Source organism: Pogoniulus pusillus, chromosome 2 (genome assembly GCF_015220805.1).
Source record: "Pogoniulus pusillus isolate bPogPus1 chromosome 2, bPogPus1.pri, whole genome shotgun sequence".
Lineage (NCBI taxonomy): Eukaryota > Metazoa > Chordata > Aves > Piciformes > Lybiidae > Pogoniulus > Pogoniulus pusillus.
The window spans coordinates 39,534,191-39,554,906 of record NC_087265.1 but is presented as its reverse complement, the minus strand read 5'-3'; the positions used below and the strand labels follow the sequence as shown (position 1 = coordinate 39,554,906).

The 20,716-nt window shown below is 40.8% G+C and overlaps 1 protein-coding gene across 1 annotated transcript in view; it reads right to left on the bottom strand.

The window, feature by feature from the left end:
- The window catches only part of TTN (titin), a 251,282-nt gene that overhangs the window by 202,920 nt on the left and 27,646 nt on the right, over positions 1-20,716 (bottom strand). The window contains 18 exon segments of the mRNA XM_064166084.1: positions 1,357-6,446; positions 6,675-7,893; positions 8,000-8,097; positions 8,205-8,245; positions 8,939-8,992; positions 9,403-9,921; positions 10,878-11,459; positions 13,203-13,391; positions 15,750-15,875; positions 15,977-16,261; positions 16,769-17,000; positions 17,201-17,366; positions 17,459-17,600; positions 17,688-17,948; positions 18,758-19,018; positions 19,197-19,457; positions 19,550-19,813; positions 20,311-20,571. Of these exon segments, the coding sequence (XP_064022154.1) occupies positions 1,357-6,446; positions 6,675-7,893; positions 8,000-8,097; positions 8,205-8,245; positions 8,939-8,992; positions 9,403-9,921; positions 10,878-11,459; positions 13,203-13,391; positions 15,750-15,875; positions 15,977-16,261; positions 16,769-17,000; positions 17,201-17,366; positions 17,459-17,600; positions 17,688-17,948; positions 18,758-19,018; positions 19,197-19,457; positions 19,550-19,813; positions 20,311-20,571 (10,051 nt within the window).

The window sequence follows — 20,716 nt, the reverse complement described above, 5'->3', positions numbered from 1 at the left end:
AACTGACAGCAATTTGTAAATAAGTCAAGGAACCTCATAAACAGGTAATCAAATTTAGAATAATTTTTGCTTGTGATTGTTGAACTCAAGGCTTCACCTTGGCATATAGGTAACTGAAAGCCTGGCACATTCATTAGAGAATTTTTTACCTTCTGATAAATATTAATTAATAGCTGTTGTACTTTTAACATATTTTTAAATCAGTTTATCATTGTTTATGTAAGATAGACTTTGTAAATACATTTAGTTCTGAATTGTCAGCTACTGCTGATTCCTTCTCCTAAATATTAGCATTATTTGAAATACCAAAATACATACTCACATTGAGAACATTAATATTATTAATGCAAAAAACTTTTCTGCTGATAAACTGTCACAGATAACACCTGAATGTGTTCTACTTATTTCTGACAAATAAAACACTTAACTAGAGATTTATTTCTAATGTGAGAAAAGAATATTGCATAAAAACTGCTTACTTTTTTACTACCTTCTTTTTGATGCATGACACTGGAATACAGGGACAACCAAAATTAGTTTAATGAATTTACAATTACATCTGTAACAGTTACATTGATTTATTATGCTCCCTCTCATTTCCCTTTAACTGTACAAAATACAGTTTCATGTTTATTACTTGGTAATAGAGAAAAAAAAAATCCTGTCAGTCTCTACTAAAACTAAACTTTGTTTTCTTCCCATTATGTTGCTCAAATCCATTGACTTTAAAAAAAAGTCATTAAATTCTACGCTCCAGTAAACTGGGTGTAATAATTTTGCAGTGATAGAAACTGTAAACACAGGATTTGAATCAGCGAGACTCACATGTTCTGACACAACATCTTGAGAAGAGGGAAAACCAGTTTAAGGAGTTCTTTCACAGAACTATATCCAAACTACACAAGGAGCGTAATTTAGTATTCCATATCTTTAATTTACAATAAAAGGCAGTTTCTACATTTTCAGGTGATCAGTTGCCTACATAAAACAATTATCACTTCACTGTTAGAGAAGCATATGAATATATACACTATATAAAAGAATTAGTCCTACATAAATGACTGCCAAAATATCTTTACAAGAATGAGTAAGGAGCTTGGAAGGAGCCTGAAATATACCTCGGTGCAGAAAGTGTGTGCAAAAACTATGCACAGATTAAATCTCACTTAAATTCCCCAACAAAGCCAAAATTAAGTGAGACAGAAATATGCCCAGAATAGAGTGGTTTTCATCCCTAAAAAGATGAAAAACAATGCCCCTAAACCAACTGCTGCATTTTTATCTGCAGTGAACAACAGCATAAAAACATTTAGTGTTCCAAAAAAGAGTCTAAAATAAATAATGGAAATTTAGTACAATGTTAACACAGCACAAGTCTCAGCAGTTCCTGCACTGTTAGTAGCTATGCATTTGTACTGCCCACTGTCACTTGGCATCAAGTTTTCAACAGTAAGGCTATGAGTGCCCTCCTCTTCTTCTTGTACACAGTACCTGTCCCCTTCCAACAACATTCCATCCTTGTACCAGCAGACACTTGGGCGGGGGGTACCAGCCACGAGACACTGAAAGCATGCAGAGGCACCTACAGATGTGCTGCAATCAGAAACGAGCCTTAGAAATTTGGGAGGGGTTTCTGTGACCTGAAACTCAAATCTGCAGCTCTCTGAGTCCTCTGCTCTAAACTCAACCTGTTCTTCTTGGGACTGTTCGGCAAACACGTCAAAGCTGATGTTGACGCACTTCTCCCCTTCCACTTCCTGCTCTGGCTGAGTCACCGCAAACAGTCTTATTGCTTTCTCCGAGTCATCAGTGTGTGACTTGAATTCAAGCTCCAGCTCTATTTCTGACTTGTCACCTGGGCTCACAGTTTCACTCAAAAGTAAATCACACTTCTGGGGTTTGTGTGGCTCACTACCCGCAGAAGTCTCACTGCCTGCCTTAGCACTTGCTCCATGCTGAGCCGTGACTAGAAGAGAGCCTTTGCACATTGCTTCTCCTAGCCTATTGGTTGCCCAACATTCATACAAACCACCATCAGAAGGATCCACATTGTGGACCTTCAAACTGTGAAGTCCCTCCTTCTGACTCACAACATACTTCCCTGTGGAAGGAGTTAAACAGGTTTCACCTCTGAACCACTGCACTGCTGGGCTGGGAGTACCTGTTACCACACACTCAAACACTGCCTCTGAGCCTTCAGTTACGTTGACATCAGCAAAGGGCACAGCAAAGCGAGGAGGCATTTCTGTTACTTGGAAATCGATTTTTATATCATCATTCTCCTCTGCAGCCAGCCCTGCAGCTTGCTCCAACAAAGCAAGTGGAAGGACATCCAGAGAAACCACCATGCTCTTCTTATCTGGGCTAAACTCAGGACTGGTTATGATTTTGACCTGCTTCTCAAACTCCTTGACTTCGTTTTCATCAAGCTCCACTTCCAGGAGGATTTCCTGTGGTGAAGGTGACCTTGAGGATGCATTTTGCTCTAGGTCAAAGTGTATAACATGCTGGTGGGTGACAGGAGGTGGCAGTGCTAGTGATTGCCCATCTTCAGACAAAACGTCCACCTGTGCGATACTTTTAGCCTCTCCAACAATGTTGACAGCATGGCAGAGATACTGTCCTCCATCAGATTTCTGGACATTAATGATCTCCAGCACATATTTGTCCCCATCCTTGTCTATCCGCACTCTCTCGTCCAGCTCCAGCAGAGATTTATTACGATACCATTTCACGCCTGGCTTAGGCACACCTACCACCTCAGCCACCAAGTTCAGCGTGCTGCCCTCATAAAGTGTCCTTCTGTTCAATGCCTTAAGGAATGCAGGTGGCATTTGCCTGCCTGATGGTTCCAGGGCTTCACAGGGGATTCTAAATACCTCATCCTGGGGCTGGTCTGGAGGCTGCTGCCTTCTCTCATAGAGAGGGAGAGTGGTCAGGGCATCTATATACTCCACAGAGGGTGTTTGGTAGTTCTCTGTTGGTGTGCTGTCCCCTGAAACAGAGTAAGGTCCCTCAAAGGGTGTGAAGAAGTGCTCTGATGGTGTGTTGCATTTTGAACCTTGGGAGGGTGTGAAGTAGTGCTCAGGTGGTGTGCTGTACACTGAGCCCTCGGATGGAGTGGAGTAGCGCTCAGGTGGTGTGCCATATCCTGAGCCCTCGGATGGAGTGGAGTAGCGCTCAGGTGGTGTGCCATATCCTGAGCCCTCAGATGGAGTGGAGTAGCGTTCAGGTGGTGTGCCATATTCTGAGCCCTCAGATGGAGTGGAGTAGCGTTCAGGTGGTGTGCCATATCCTGAGCCCTCAGATGGAGTGGAGTAACGTTCAGGTGGTGTGCCATATCCTGAGCCCTCAGATGGAGTGGAGTAGCGCTCAGGTGTGCTGAGTGGTGTATGGTAGGATGCTGATGAAGCAGTTTCAAAGATCTCCACTGAGGAAGGAGGTGTGTAGAAGTGGTCTGAATCAGGTGACTCCTCTCCACTCCCAGCCTCCAGTTCTATAGACATTTCTGACTCAGGAGAGAAGGGACGGATGAGTTCCTGCTGATTGTTGTAGTAGTCATAAACCATGCTGAAGGTAACCTCTTCCACCTCCAATGAAGTTATGACCTCTTGCTGCTCCTTCTGAACTGTCCCTTTGAGAACTGGAGTTTCCTGCATCCCAGTTGACCTTAAATACTTGGACAGAGTCAAGTCAGGCTCCAGCTCTGAGGTTTCCACAGAACTGGGCTCTGGACCTGCAGAACTATCTTCCCACAGTTCTTCTTCATCCAGGCTATTCTCAGAGGCTTCCTCAGTGGGAGTCCTCTTCTTTCCCCAAGACTCTTTCCTTTGCTCCTTCTGTGCTACAGGCTTGCCTGTGATTAAATCAAGTAAGAGTTGCCCAAAAGAGAAGCCCTTGGTTGTGTTTCGTTCCTGTTCAGCATCCCTGCTTATCTCCTCAAGGGCAAGTCTGTTTTCTGTCTCACAAGTGGAGATGCTCTTGCCTGTCTCAAAGATCTTTTCTGTACCAGAACCTTCTTCCTCAGCCTGATGCCCAGCTTGTGGTTTCTTTTCATAGGCAGCTTTTTTCAAGTCAGCAATAAAGCTGTCAGTCTGGTAGCCTGTAGTCTCCAGTTGCTCCCCGCTTTCCCAGACATGTGTTTCCTGCACACATGTTTCCTGCACACCTCTTTGAAAATCTGCTGTGGACTCCATCAGAAAACTATGAATGTGTCCCTCAAATGAATCCTCCTTATGTACACTCACATCTGACTCATTAATTTCTTCAGTGGAAGATCCCTCTTTAGCAGACATCACGGTGCTGTCAAGACCTCCATTAGGGACTTGCAAATCAGCCCTTGTGATATCGTTTGGCTGTGCCTGTTCTTGAGCACCAGCCTTCTCCTCCTGTACACTATAGCACTCATGCAAGCCCTCGTTCAGAGACATCTCTTCCAGAAGCACGTTATGCTGGTTCACAGTGGAGATGAGTCCAGCCACTCCTACCTCCACACTCTCTAGATCTGTGGCAGTTTCTGCCTGTTCTATGTTCACAGTCGGTAAAGGCTCCTCAATCTCCTCCAGATCAAATGTGACATCGATCTCTTCAGTCTCAGATGACACCAGTTGCTCTTTGGAATTTACTTCTTTTACATGAACCTTAACTTCTTCAGTAAAATCCTGATGTGACTTTTCTGTGCTAGAAGGAGTGAGAATTAGATCCAAGGTGGTTTGTGCCTCTTCTGTGTCCACAGTCTCTGCAGTTGGTAAGGGCTCCGCAATCTGCTTCAGATCAAATGTGATATTGAGCTCTTCAGTCTTAGATGACAACAGTTGCTCTTTGAAATTTACTTCTTCTACATGAAGCTTAACTTCTTCAATAAAATCTTGACCTGAGTTTTCTTCACTAGGAGGACTGAGGATTAGATCCAAAGAAGAGTTGCCAGCATCAAACTCTGTTTCTTGCAACACTTGTCCATCATCTTGTGTTTCCCAGTGTGTGGCACTCACATCATGATTCATTTCTTCTTTATAAAGATGATCATCAGGTTCAACATCCTTTTCAATATTAATTGATTTCTCTTGCTCCCTGGCCTGTTTGTTGTGCTGATCTTCTGTACACAAGTCATAGAAGCCAAACTGCTTCTTTGTGGGTATGCTTGCATCGTTTCCCTGCAGATGTGGCACACTTGGCTCTTCTATGAGAGACACATCAGGAGACTTTGCCTCACAGGATGGGGTTTCATTCTCCTCCATGTAAGTATCACTCCCCCCTTGCAACACATGTGATATAGGAATGAAAATCTGTGAAACCTCATACCCCTTTGTCAGAGTGAACTGCTCAGATGCGTGAGTTTCCTCTTTCATTTCCACAAATGATGACTCCGAAATGCCCCAGGACAAAGTATCTCTTTGTGGCAAACCCATGTCTCCTTCAGTCTCTAGCTCCTCTGAAAAGTGACCTGAGTCCTTGGCCACCAGTTCATGCTCTTTTGTGGACATGCTGGAGTACACATCAGAAATATCAGTTCCAAAGCTGTGTTCCTCAGAGACATATTTTTCCCTGTGTTGCCTTGTCTCAGAAATACCATTTGTATCTCCCATGGTTACTTCTGTATAACCTGTTTCTTTCCTGGGAAACCCTGTCATGATACCTGGTGCTATTGCTTCATCCATCTCGTTTTCCCTGATATAAGTAGTTTTCTCACACTCCTCTTCCAATTGTTTACCAGGAGGTGAAGGCACTCTGAGGGACCAGGGTAGGTGGGTTTCCTTCTCCTTGGAGCATATGATCTGTTCCTCTCCATCCTTCCCAATTGTACTGAGGCCTTGGAGACCCAGAACATGGTCCATGGCAGACAGTTTCTCAGTGCCTCCCTCTTTGCTATACAACCTGGGTGCCCTGGGCTGTACTATCAGTTCAGAGGCTGTCTGTGTTGTTCCAGCCACATTCTTGGCCACACAACAATACAAACCAGCATCCGTGACAGAGACTCTTTGGATGTGTAAGCGGTACGTGCCATTTTCACCTTCCTCAAACATCAGCCTCTCACTAGCAGAGAGCCTCTGGCCATTCAGGGACCAGATTACAGTTGGTGGGGGCTGTCCAGACACAGCACACTCCAACACCACTGTCTCCCCTTCACGGCAATTAATGTATGCTGGGGCTTCTGCCAAAATTTGAGGTGGCTCATTTCCAACATCAAATGAAAACCTGAATTTATGCTTTATACTAGAAGCAGCCTGATCTGGAGAGGGCTGTGTGGTTTCCCTCGTCTCTGTATCTTGCTCTGGTGTTGGAGTGGGAGCAGTGATTTTGATTTCCACAGGCAATGACAGCAAGTTTGAGTCCAGAGTTACACTTGGCAGTGTCTCCTCTTCTGCAAAAGCCAGGCCAATTTCTTCTTCTTCTCCCTCCTCCTCCTTCCCTTTCTCCCTTTCTTGTTCCTTTTTCATCTCCTCCTCCTTCTCTTTTTCCCTTTCTTGTTCCTTCTTCATCTCCTTCTCCTTCTCTTTTTCCCTTTCTTGTTCCTTCTTCATCTCTTCCTCCTTCTCTTTTTCCCTTTCTTGTTCCTTCTTCATCTCCTCCTCCTTCTCTTTTTCCCTTTCTTGTTCCTTCTTCATCTCCTCCTCCTCTTTCTCTTTATTCCTTTCCTTTTTCTCCTTCCTCTTCATGGCCTTATAGGCCGGCACCTGCTGTCTCACATAGAGGGCAGCTGAGGTGCTGACTGTGCCCAGTGGGTTGAAGATCACACAGGTGACAGTGCCACTGTGTTGTCGGAGCAGGGATGGGAAGGTCAGTGTAGAGCGACACTCTGTGGTATGAACAGCAGTGCCCCGAACGGACCCCACAGGCTTGGCGTTGTTGTACCAAGTGACTGTGGGCTGTGGGCGGCCGTGGAAGAGGCAGGAGAAGGTGCAGCTGTGCCCCTCGACAGCCTCTTGGGGCTTGATCTCCTGGACAAAGAGGGGTGGGCAGGCCAGGAGACCACCTGGTATCTGCCATCTTCCCCCTGCGGCCCTGGGCTTGCAATAGCCCTTCACTACAGGGGGCTTTGAGCCATCCATGGTGGCAGTTGCTTCAGCTGGGCTAGGCTTCCCAAGCGGGCCACTCTGGGGCATAGACATGAGGGATTCCTGCTTCTTTTTCAGTGCTGCCCTCTTTGCCTCCCGAAGCCGTTGCAGCTTCCAACGAATCTCCTCATCTAGCAGCTCCTCAGCATCTACCACTGTGCCCCTGTGCTCCCTACCATGTGCCAGCTCTTGACAGCGAGGCCCCACTGGTGGCAGCCTCTGGAAACGGATGGTTCGTACCATGCCCCGGGCTGGGGAGAGGTCCCCGAGTAACTGCTCAGCCTCCTGCCCCTTATCAAAGGGTGAGCCAGTGCAGCGAAGCACCACGCGCAGTCGATCCTCCTGTTGCTGCTGCAGCAGACATTCCCAACTCTCACGCATCTGCTTAGGTTTCCCTGCGGAGCCCAAGCCCTGCTGCCCCACACTGCGTGCCACCAGCAGCGAGGCAGTGGACTCAGCTGAGCCTTCACTGTTAATGGCAAATACCCTGTAGCTACCAGCGTCATGCTCCTGCACATCCCGCACCTCCAGGCTGGTGCGGTGCATTTGCTCCTCACTCTCAGTGCGGATCACCTTGCGGCAGTCCTGGTGAACTGGCCGGTTGTTGTGAAACCAGGCCATGTGGGGAGCTGGGCATGCCACCAGCTTGCACTGGAAGAGTGCAGGGTCCCCCACCAAGACAGACCTACACTTGAGGCCCTGTGTGAAGGTGGGTTTACAGTTCTGACAGCAAGCCAGTGCCGCAGCTGTCCCAGGTCCCTCAAAGTTCGCCTTGCTGTGCTGCTCTGCAAGAGAAGGACACCGGGTTACAACATGCCACCCTCTACTTGCCATCTGACTGAAAAAAAAAAAAAAAAGTAGAAGAAATAGCAATATATTGAAATAAAAAATGGGCATGCAACAGATTTCATCACACACCCAGGAAAAGAAAGTAATTCACTCACCATATTTGTTCGAATAAACGCAACGCCTTGCTCTGTTTTAAAGATTGACACGGAAACCGTTCCTTGTCTGTTCTTTCTTCAGACTGCGGAAATTTCTTCTTGAACAAGCAAAAATTAATTTCAAAAGAACACGTTCTTCTGCGTGTATGTTTTTGCTGCCTGGAAAAAGCTGTGTGTCTTTGGGTGGCGAAGAGGAAAATCTTACCTGACTTGCAGACAGTAGAATAAACGCCCTTTTTGACCCCTCTGTTTGTAGATTAAATGTTCAAACAATCGAGAAAAAAATATTTTGAAATACATTTTTTTTTTGAAAGTAAGTAGCTAACACGAAATGAGAAGGCGTTTATTCGAACTAATACAGCCACTAACTCCAGAGTGTTATGCACAGGGGAAAAAAAAGCAGGCAACATAAACCACATATGGTATCTGCAAGCCAGGGTAAGAGATATATAATGATGAATTAATGTATGTAGAGAAGTGCAAGAAACAAATGGGAATGTGTAGTTTTCTCATACCCTAAATAACAAATGCTTTTGAATATACTCCATCCATCCAGTAGTGTCCACTGAACTGATTAATGTTAGGTTGCTAACTTGTTTTAACATTGTATGATTAAGATTTGTAGAACTTCCTTCTGAAGTAATCTATTCCATGCATTCAAACAGAAATTGAACCAATAGAAGTTCTGTGAACAGTTGCAAAGCACGAAGTATATAGCTGCAAAGTTGAAGTTTTAAACATATTTTAAAACTTAAATAACCTTATAATGCAGGAAACAACCCTTTGCATATCAAAACAAACATGCAACATGTTCCAATATGCTTTAAAGTGTGTTTTTCTTCCCCCATCAGACACTACATGTAAGCAGAAAAAAAGCTTTTCACAATGTTACTAATTACTTGTACTAATTATTCAGTGTAACATCATTGGAGACTGTACCTTTCACTTCCATTTCAGTCTCTTCTAACTTCTCGTGAACAATCTTTTCAGGAGCTAGAATAAAAGGAGAAAGATTTTTGAGCTATAGTTGCTAAATGTGACAATCAACAGTTTATGTATCAAACCCATCCAATCTGTCTTTTGACAACACAGAAATTCACACATACATACACATAAATGCATGCTGAACAACTGATGGATTTTGAGAACAGAGTCATCAAATGGTTTCAAACTTGTTGGCAAGGTGCACTTTTCCATATGATTTGCTTTCTTTTTGCAGGGCAGGGGAAATTTTCTAATATAACATGCCTTTGTCATGCCTTACATCCCTGAAGGAAACATCTGACAATCTACAGACTAGTGAGCTGTTTGTTCTTTATCATCTTGCAGGGAATGAATGTAGTGGAACGCAATGATGCTATGCATGAGGAATTGATACTTGGAAGGAACATGCAGTTGCCAACCTGTCACTCTCAGATGGGTGTTGCACTCGGCTTGTCCTGCAGAATTAACTATTCTGCACTTGTATATACCCTCGTGGTTCTGACCAGCTTTCAACAATCTTAAACTGCACAGTGGCCCATCATGTTTTAAGGAACACAATGCAGACTCCTCAACTATTTGCTGATTGCACAGCCAGACCACACAAGGTGTAGGCACACCTTTCATTATACAAAAGAGTAACACATCATCTCCTTCTTTTACAGTTGTTTCTGAAGGCAGAGTTTCAAGAAACTCTGGTGCTTCTGCGTCAGTTTCTGTGATGTCTTCACATGGCACATCATCAGTGTAGTAGACTCTGTTTCTTTGCATCTCAGTTTCATATAGTCTTTGAGATGTAGATATAAATAAGCTTGAGGTTTTCTTGGAAGGTTCTTGCTTAACTTCAGATACTTTAAACTGACAATCTTTGGCTGCTTTAAAGCTTTTAATATCTGATTCAAGAGTGATTTTTGTTACTGCTGTGGCTTGTGCTTCTTTTGCTAGGTAGGAATAAAGTTAGGAAAAGGATTAGATTAGATGTTTTACAGGATTAAAACATATCTTTATACTTTGGGGAAACAAACCAAATAATTAGTACTGAAAGATTTTCCACATATTAGTTCTACAACAATGCTATTAAACGTGAGTAATTACCCATTTAAGAGCTCTATTACTCCTATGCTAATCCTGTATGCCAGTTAAGTCTATGAGACTGTCATGGAACCAAGAATTAGTCTTTAATGCCTGATAGAAGCACATCTTTGTTTTTGCTTTAGAGCCTCAATTTAGGAAGTAGCAGTAGAAGATTATGTAAAAGACTTTGGACAGCTCAAGGGTAAAGGAAGAAAATTCAACATCTAAGAGCCAAATAAACAAGGAAAATTACTTCCTTGTTACTCATTTTAGTTTTCTGCTCTTGATTCCTTTGGGCTTGGCAGAAATACCATCACTTGTCCAGTGTGGTGATAATACTTTCTTGTGTCTTCACTAGTCATAAGGTTACTAACATTTTAATACACTAAATTTGGGTGAAAAAAAGATGGAAGAAGTCTTAGCAAGAATAAATACTTATATCTCAGGCAGAGTGACAAGTAGAAGAAAATTCATTAGTGCAGTAATATAGTGCTTGTGCCTATTAAATTTTTAAAGCACTTGTCAACCTTGGATCCACTAGTCTCTTTTTCTTTACATCTGACTGCATGTCAAGAAAGATCTGAGGATCAGAAAGCCTCCAATGTTTGTGACTTGCTGGGAAGAGGCATGGAACACACTACTAGCTTCCCAATACTGCATGTCAGTTATGAATAGAGCTGTAAATGTGGAGGGCAAATCCTAATGCATTATCATTACAGCTTTCTCAATTAAATACTGATGATAAATTAAATAAGTGTTAGCTGTAGGCAGTGATAATGAAGTTGCAAAAGGTAAGTCATAATGTTAAAAGTCAGATAACCACCTTTGATGGTTAGTATTGCAGCTGTAGTTGTCCCTCCACAATCATTATAAACAGTACAGCTGTACAGTCCTTGATCTGTCAGCTGGGCATTTAGAATTGTGAGCAGTAGGACACTTCCATTTTGTGATATCTTCATTTTTTCAGACACTTCTATCCTTTTGCCTTCATGGGCCCAAAGAAACTCGGAGAAGAATTCATTTTCTAAGGCACATATGAACTGAACAGTGTCACCACATTTCACAGTTAGGTCTCTGAGTTGCAAGATAATCTTTGGAGGGACATCTTTCATTTCCTGAGCAGTGGTCATAGACATCTGGGTACTCTGGGATGTTTGGGAAAGATGTTCTGTTTGCTTGACTTCTGTTTCTTCAATTGATGTAGTCTTCATGGTCAAACTTTCTGATACGCTTTCAAATACCTGTACACCCAGTTTCCATGCTGGTTGTTGTACCAATTCAAATTCTGTTTGATATGTTTTAAAGTTCTTCTTCGTGAGAGGAGCAACATGAAGTTCTGATATAGCCTGTGACCGGACAGACTCTCTTACATCTTTCCCAGAACTTTGCCTATCTATGGCTTGCACTGTGTGATCAAGTAACAAAAATAACAATGTTAGCATCTAAAGAACTTTACTGGGCCATGCTCTGAACAAAATCAAACTTCATGGAGGATGAAAATGAGTGATACTCATCTGAAACTCAGCATGCCAGATGCACTACTCTCAACACAAATTTTATCCATTCATGTATATGAATGATGAGTGATGCCTAAGCTAACTGTGCAGTTGATACACAGCTGATGCTTGTCTCTTCTTTCACTGAAGTCCATTTTAGTGCTAAAAACTTACTATAGACCTTTTTAAGAAGGTTTTTTGCTTATTGGTTTGCTGGTTTTGTTTGTTTGGTAGGTGGTTGTTGTTGTTTCTTTTTTTTTTTTCCTATGGGATAATGCAAGATACCTCAGTCAAGGCTATGAAGATTGCTTAGTTACTTATTAAAAGAAAAACCTGAATGCCTTCAGTAAAATGATTTGATTCTTTGACCTATATATATCAAGATATGAATTTGCAAACTTGTGAACATTACAGTTTAAACAGAAGAAATGAGAGTGAATGGGTTATAGATGGTAAGTGCTACTTATATTAGCTGGTGAAAGGTGTGAAACAAGGAAAGAAGAGTGCTAGTAACAGCATGAAAGTGTGGTATACAACATACTGAATCCCTCTGAAGTAAAAATGGGGCTTTACCTTCTGTAGTCACAGTAAGTGTAGCTGTACAAGTTGTTTCTCCAGCACTATTTCTTGCCTTGCAAGAGTATTGGCCAGCATGCTCTAAGAAAGCATCTACTATTATCAGTATAGCTGTGCCTGCAGACTCATCAAAGTGGAAAACTAAGTCTTTTCTTGGCAACATGAGTTGTTGATTATGAAACCACTGGATTTTTGGTTTGGGCATGCCAGAGACTCTAGCTTGAAATTTGACTGATGCCCCGCTGCATACCCTGCAGCTAGAAATAGGCTGGATAAAGGTGGGCCTTTGGCCAATAGACTCCTCCTTAAGTGAAAGAGATGAAGAAACATGCCAGTGGGATTGTGGTGTAACTTCTTCAACCTTTTTAAATCCTGAAAAGAAGCATGTCAATTTTTAATTTCTTACCCTACACTGCAATTCATTTTCTCATTCAAGATTTTTTTTTCTAACTTGAAACTTAACAGTATGACTTAGTCTAATTTTTCATTTCTAAAATCCATTACAAAAAAAAAACCCTAAAATTAAAATACTTGTAGTTAAGTAACATCAAGTACAGTATATAACTTAAATAGCAAGTTTTCCAGACAGTATTTCTGCTTTAAAACTCTGGTCACTGTTTCATCAATTCATATGAATGTAAACTCTTCCTTTCCAGTTGCTGAAGTACCTGGTACACATCACTATTTAACATGTTTTCCAACACTTTCAAAGTCATTTCTTTTATAAAAAGACCTCTTAGGAGATTCTCCTCACAGCCAAATTAAAGAGTGTGTGAGCAAAGAACTTCTGTTAGAAGTAAGATTTCCACCATCTTTGGTGCAGGGCACATTCTAATACTGGAGAGAATGAAAAGGTGAGGTGTACAGAGCATTGAAAAGAGGTGAAGTTCTCCTGTGTATGACACATATTTGGGAGACAAATGTATGCTGTGGACATTGTAAATGGTAGCAATTAATTGAGTTAAAAGACAGCATGACAGACAACTACTCACATATCAGTGTATATTATGACATGTATATCAAGTGTACTTTAGAACATGATCTGTAAAAGACATTGTTTTAGTTACACACTGTACCTTCTAGCTTCAAGGTAGCTGTGGTTGTCACTTGGCCTACAGAATTACTAGCCACAAAAGTATAGATTCCTTCATCTTCTGGATAAGCTTCAGCAATCTCCAGCTGGTAAGTATCTTCAAATTGAGTCATTCTAAAAAAACGTGATGGCTTGATCTCTCTCTCTTTGCTGTACCAAGAGACTTTTAGATCTGCTCAAGAAACAGAAAGAAGAAACAATGTGTAAGTTATTAGACTAGTAAATAAACATTATTTTTTATATTGGTCAGAAATTCTACTTCAATATTACCTATTACAAGTTTAAATGTGCCTTTTACTACTCTGATCATGCATGATCAGTGGAAAGTGGTCTACTTTGTTAAGTTTTAATTTCTTCATTGGAAACATTCATATGGAAAAAAAATATTCTGGTGTTGCTATATTCCTTAGCATAAGTAATTTTTCCTTTCTGCTCTTCATATATAAATTTAAAACTGTTTTGCTACTACTAAAATTCAGAAAAAGTCTCATTTTAAAAAGGGATTCTTTTATAATTGTCTTATTGAAAAGGCTATAAAATCACTAGGTTGGGCTGAATAGGTTAAAGAAATGAAAATGGAATATTCTTTCACTAAGGACAGTATCAGTTCTTCACAGAGAGAGTGTTTTACCATTGGAATGGGCTGCCCAGGGTGGAGTCACTGTCCCTGGAGGTGTTCAAGAGAAGACTGCATGAGGCACTTAGTGCCATGGTCTAGTTGACCGGATAGGGCTGGGTGCTAGGTTGGACTGGATGATCTTGGAATTCTCTTCCAACCTGGTTGATTCTGTGATTCTATCTTGCCTCTTTCTTGTAATTACAAGTTTAAACCTCATATTTCTCAAGAAAGATCCTGTCTTTTTACCATTGAAAAATTCTTCTGTAATAGGTTGTTTGACTTCTATATTCTTGTAGATTTGGGAAAAGAGGAGACTAAAGAAGACTTTGCCCTTCCCTGTGTACCTGGCACTATGTTACATCGTTAATCAAATGGTTTTGTACAAATAGTGTGCTTTTAATGTCATCAGAAGAAATCTCTCTCTGTGAAAAACTTCCCCCTAACATCCAGCCTACACCTCCCCTGGCACAACTTGAGACTGTGCCCCCTTGTTCTGTTGCTGGTTCGCTGGTAGAAGAGACCAACCCCCACCTGGCTACAGCCTCCCTTCAGGTAGTTGTAGACAACAAAGAGACAATGTTTTCAATAGCTGCCCAGGGAGGTGGTGGAGACACCGTTCCTGGAGGTGTTCAAGAAAAGCCTGGATGAGGCACTTAGTGCCATGGTCTAGTTGACTGGATAGGGCTGGGGACAGGTTGGACTGGATGATCTTGGAGGTCTCTTCCAACCTGGTTGATTCTATGATTTAGTGTTGCACTTTCTGGTGTTAGGCTATCAATTGGTCTGGATATTAAAGGTCTTTGCCAACCTAAATAACTCTGTGATTGTGCAAGAGGGAACTTTACAGCACACTACACTATGCTATAAATGCAGCTTCCAGATTCACACACACACAGTTCTTGTAAAAAAGGTTATACTAGGATGCTTTTCACAGAGGGCAAGCCAGTATTTCCAACATGCATTTTCTGAAGATTCTGCATTTCTAAAGCAGAATCAGATTTGTTGTAAAGCTTTCTTAAAAAAAAAAAAATAATTGCAATTTGGTTTTAAATTGTTGAAATGTGAATTATCTGTATTTACATATCTATATTAGCATTTTATGAGGATTTTTACATAGTTAACCTCTCAGGATTGATTATAGGTATTTTTATTTATCTTGAAATAATTTCAAATTTGAACTAGATCTTATTCTGTAGTTCACTACTTGAATATTGTGTTACTAGTCATACTGAAGCCACTTATTGAAGTGAAGAAAGGCAGTTTTATTTGTTTTTGCTTTAATTTGGAAAGAACTTCTAATTGCAGAATGATAATCTACACAACTAAAGCTAGAAAATTCACTTAGGAAAAAAATACACACTTCAAAAGACCATAAACAGACACTTTTTTTCACACTAGAAAGAAAAAATGTAATAGCAGTTTACAGTTTTCAGATTGATATGAGATACTTAGGAGTATGTTAGGATAAATACTGAAGCTCAGTTTCAGTCTGTCTGTTCAGTTAATTAACATGACACTGTGTGTCATCACAAGCTTACCATATTGTTTTTACATGATAATGCTTTTCCACCATGGTATTACGTGTTTTGAAAGTACATTTTACTCTGAGACAGTTTTCCCAGATCGTTTAGCGTTTGAAATATTGAGAAGTTTCCAAACACAAGTTTATGGAAACAGATTTTCTTTGCAGAAATGCTTAATGTGTATAAGTTCCATGATCGATGCTGTTTTTGACATATGACTTGCTTTACTGGTAGTTGTCAGTGAGTAACACTTAGCTACATGTGTATAGCAAATAAATGCATTTCCAGGGAAGGACCCATCTCAGTACATATACTGTTGTTGTTTTCCCAAGTTTGAGATGAAAAATTCTGGGAGATGAAAAGATGTAAAGGGTTACATTAAACCCACCTGTTCCAGTCACTCTGCACTGGAAACAAGCAGACTGTCCCTCAGATGTAACAGTATCACGTAGTGGTATTATGACGGCAGGTGGATACACTGGCACTTCTAGCTCAGGAGAAACAACTTCTGGGACTAGAGGATAAGAAAAAGAAGTAATTTATAAAGATGAAGGTCATGCACATCTTGACAATCTCAGTTCACAGATAATGTTGTTACGAATATAGGAATCTTACTTTCCACTGAAAGTGAAGCTGAAGTTGTAGCAAGTCCGTAGTCATTTTTTGCTTCACAGGTGTACACTGCTGCATCTTCAGGGAAAGTTTCAATCAGCAGTAGAGTATATTCCTGTGCATCATGAAGAAATTTGCACTTGAAACCTGGAGAAAGCTGTTGGTCATCTTTATACCAGGAAATTTTGGGTTGGGGTTTGCCTGATATCATAGCACAGAAGCGGGCAGGTTTGCCAGACTCCACAGTAGTTGGCTCGAGCTCCCGAATAATCTGAGGTGGCTCTGGAGCTGCAAATTGAGAGCAGGGGGAGATAGAGAAAGAGAGAAATAAAGAAATCCTATTACTGATATTTATCAAGGCTTTAAGAATATTAGCAAGGACTTTAATTTCATTTTTGTAAATGTTATTATTCCAAATCTTGCATGCTTGTGATAATCTATCCTTTTCGTTAATAACAGAGGGAATGATCCTGCAGCAAGTGCCTTATCAAAATCAGCTGTGTTAGTTTAAGTGCTTGGTGGCAAAAAGTGTCTAAGAATTATTAGGTTTATCCCTCTGGGGAAGCATAGAGATCCACATGAACAAACTGTTTTTGAGGCATTTAGTGCCATGGTCTAGATGACTGGATAAGGTTGGGTGATAGGTTGGACCCATTTACACGAGGATTTTGGTAGTATTCCAGACATAAGATTCTCTTTGGATTTTTATTTTTTTCACTTTCAGAGTTACAATTCCAAATAAGCTATGTAGGATCAGAAAAATTCTGTCAAAGCATTTCTTGCAGGGGCACATACCATTCACATAGAGAACAACAGAACTCCTATTCCGTCCTGCAACAAATGTATATTCTCCTGCATCAGAGTAGGTAGTTTCAAAGATGGTCATTCGATGAACTCTCCTTTCCACCACATAACTGTATCTTTCCTCATACTGGAAGTTGATCTCGATGCCATCCTTGTACCACTGTGGCTCAATGTCATCTTCATTGACCTCAAATTCAATTTCAGCTCTTTGTCTCTCAATGACCTTCAAACAAGTACAATAAATGTTAGACATTACATTTGTATTTACACATGCCCCCACATTCCACTTTCCTAGAAGATGACTCTGACTTCATGATTATAGACTTTTGTGCTGGGACTCTTGATGATTAGATATTATTGTTCTTCTTTTGCTTTTATCTTTGACTAAGTTACAACATACTTATTTTTCTCTATATGCCATACCTGAATGTCTTTTTGGGTGCTTCTGATACGAATATCACGACCTTCAACAATCAAATTGGCACTGGATGTGTTTCCACCTGCTACTACAGTGTACTGACCAGCATCAGACATTCTTGTGGAAGGAATGATGAGACGATGGACATATTTCTCTCTCTGAATTTTCATCCTAGGTACAGCAGAAAAGAAAACAAACAAGTTATTTCCTGGGGGAAAATACATGGCAAAGGTCAATGTGGCATAAAAATCCGTGACTTTCACCTGTCACCAATCTGAAGTTCTTGTCCATCCTTCATCCACTGGACCTGAACATCAGGTTCTGAAATTTCACATTCAAAAATAGCCCTCTTCTTCTCCACAACCTTGATATCTTTAATATGTTTCCTAAATTCAATGTGACGAGCTAGGGCAGAAAAAGAATGAAATGAGTGCTACAATGATACTTAAGCTAGCAGAAGTCACTAAATAGACAAATCAAGAGGGGAAATACCTTCCACAAATAAAGTGGCAGATGAAGCTGCTTTTCCAGCAACGAAAGTGTATTCTGCAGCATCACCAAAGTGCACATTCCTTATGGAGAGGGAGTGTGTGAGCTTCTTTGTTCGTATCTGGCATTTATCTGTTGATTTTATTTCTACCCCATTCTTTAGCCATTTATAAGAGATGCCTTCATAGTTGACAGTAACTTCAAATGTTATTGTGTCTTTCTCTTCAGCATTGATGTCTTTTAGCATGGAGGTAATTAGGATGGCTAAAAAAAAGAAATTATCATGTGGGTTTTATTGGTTTTAGGTGGTTTGGGGGTTTTTTGTTTGTTTTTTTGAGGGTTTTTGCTTTGGTTTTTATTTTTTTTCTATTTTAGTTTTTATTTTAGCACACATTAAAGTATTTTAAACATCTCTGATCCAGTTAAAACAGTGTCTGACTTTTGGTAGTACTAAAAGAAAGGCTCTGTGTCTAGAATCAATATTACCAATTAAGTTTCCCAAAACTTATGGATGACACAGGAATATAAATTCCCTCTCTTAAGCTTATGGTGACTTGGTGCTTATGCACGCTGGCCTAAACAGAAGAATCTGGGTCCTAATTATCCAGTTTCAGTATCTGAAGGGGGCCTACAAAAGAGCTGGGGAGGGACTTTTCAGGATATCAGGGAGTGACAGGACTAGGGGGAATGGAGCAAAGCTGGAGATGGGTAGGCTCAGGCTGGATGTGAGGAGGAAATTCTTCAGCATGAGAGTGGTGAGAGGCTGAAATGGGTTGCTCAGGGATTGAGGCCCCCATCCCTGGAGCTGTTTAAGGCCAGGCTGGATGAGACTCTGGCCAGCCTGATCTAGGATAGGGTGTCCCTGCCCATGGCAGGGGAGTTGGAACTAGATGATCCTTGTGGTCCCTTCCAACCCTGACTGATTCTACGATTCTAAGTTTGCAGGTTCTAGCTCTGTTTTTAAAAGGTAACTGAAGCTATTTGGAATTTATACCTCTACAACTGTGCTGAATTGCACTATCTGCTTGTATTAGCTACTGCTAAATATTATAGTTAATTATGGTTTTACATACGTTTTACAGTCAGAGTTGCACTGACTCTGTCATTTCCACAGACAAATGTGTACTCTGCAGAATCTTCACTGCTTGTATTCATGATATTGAGTTGATGGAGTTTCCCCTGGACCACTATTTTGAACTTTTCACTCATTTCAATCTCCACACCATTTTTCAACCAGACAGCTGGCACATTGAAATGAGACACTTCACATTGAAAAGAGGCAGTTTTGGTCTCGGGGATCTCAACACTTTTCATGGTCTTTGTGATGTGTATGGCTAAGTGGAGAAAGAGATGGGAAGAAAAAAATAAGAAAATTTATTTTTTAAGTTAGTATTCATAGAAGATTGAAATAACCCAGAGGGCAACAGGCTATGAAGTGCAAGGTAAAGGCATTCAATATGAGTTGGTGCAGCAATTAATGTAACTACTTTCTTGCAAACTTCCAATACTTACATTCAACAAACAGCTTTGCTTTACACTCAATTTGCCCAACGAGAGCTGTGTATTCCCCAGCATCATCAGAAGATATGTTATGCAGCATAAGCTTGTGAACTTTCCTTTGAGATATTATCTTGCATTTGTCACTTGGTTTAAGCTCAACATTTTTGTGGAACCATCGGACTGGTACAGTGTCATGGGATACACTCAGTTCAAAGGAGACGACAGCGTTTTCCAGAGCAGTCACATCCTTTGGCTTTTTGATGATCTTGACAGCTTGAGGAGAAAAGTTAGCAAGATTCAGCAGTGTGTTTGATTTAAACTTCAAACCACACATTAAAGCAAATATCCAAACAGAGCTGACTTACTTTCAACATGCAGTCTGGCATTTGCTCCTATCTTTCCAAGCTTAAAGCTATAAACAGACTCATCGGTGACAACACAGTTTTTGATTTTCAGTGTGTGAACAGTTCCTTTCACTGAAATTTCATATTTGTCACTTGATTCAAGTTCAACTCCATTTTTAATCCACAGAGCTCCTTTCACATCAGGGTGGCTCAGTTCTACACTGAAAACTGCCTCTTGGGTTTCTGTCACAGTCAAGTTTTTTAGTGTCTTCTTTATCTTGACAGCTAGGGGAGGAAAAAAGAAATTGACAAACTAGACCAAAATTTAAAATTATGGTAAAGACAATAATCTTAATAAAATTGAACCGTGGTGCTTAAAATTTTAGAATATAAAGAAGCTTAATTGTACAATCTAGTCTGTGTGTACTGATTTAAACAGTTTCTACCAAAGCAGTATGCTTGGAACACAAGAACTCTCATTAACTTCTAGCATCCATGAGAAATAGGGAGCTTTAGTTGATAAGTTTACCGAATAACAAGCAAGAAGGAATTTCTATCTGCTCACCTTCAATGAAATGTATTTTGATTAAAATACCATGCTAAATTCCAAATATGGAGACTCTAAAATACAGTAAATTTAGTACCTCAGAAAGTGGATCATGATGAAAGTATTTGCAAAAACCAAAGCAAGTCATGCTTGCATCTTAGGGCTTGATCCAAGACACAGCAACTGATGCTGGACTGAGACTTAAAGGCATCAGTAAGTCATAAAAATTACTGACCTTCAACCTTCAGTTTGGCAGATGTCTTTGAGCTTGCTACCTCATAGCTGTATTCACCCATATCATCCAGTTTTGTTACAGGGATATTGAGCCTTCTTTTTACACCATCAGATTCAGTGCGATAATGATCTGTCAGAGGTAATGATCTACCATTTATTAGCCACTGGCCATCTGATTCAGGATTTGCCACCTCACACTCAAAAACAGCTGCCTGGGACTCAGCCACAGTCAAGTCAGTGAGAGGCTTTGAAATGGCACCGCCTGTTGGGAAACAAAAGCACGTATTTTTGTCATCTTCATGTTCATTTTCATCCTTATAGGGAAATGAAGCCACACAAAAAGTAGAAACTCTTTGCCATTATTTGCAATTTAACTGCAGACACTCTAAACTCTGTGAAAAATCAAG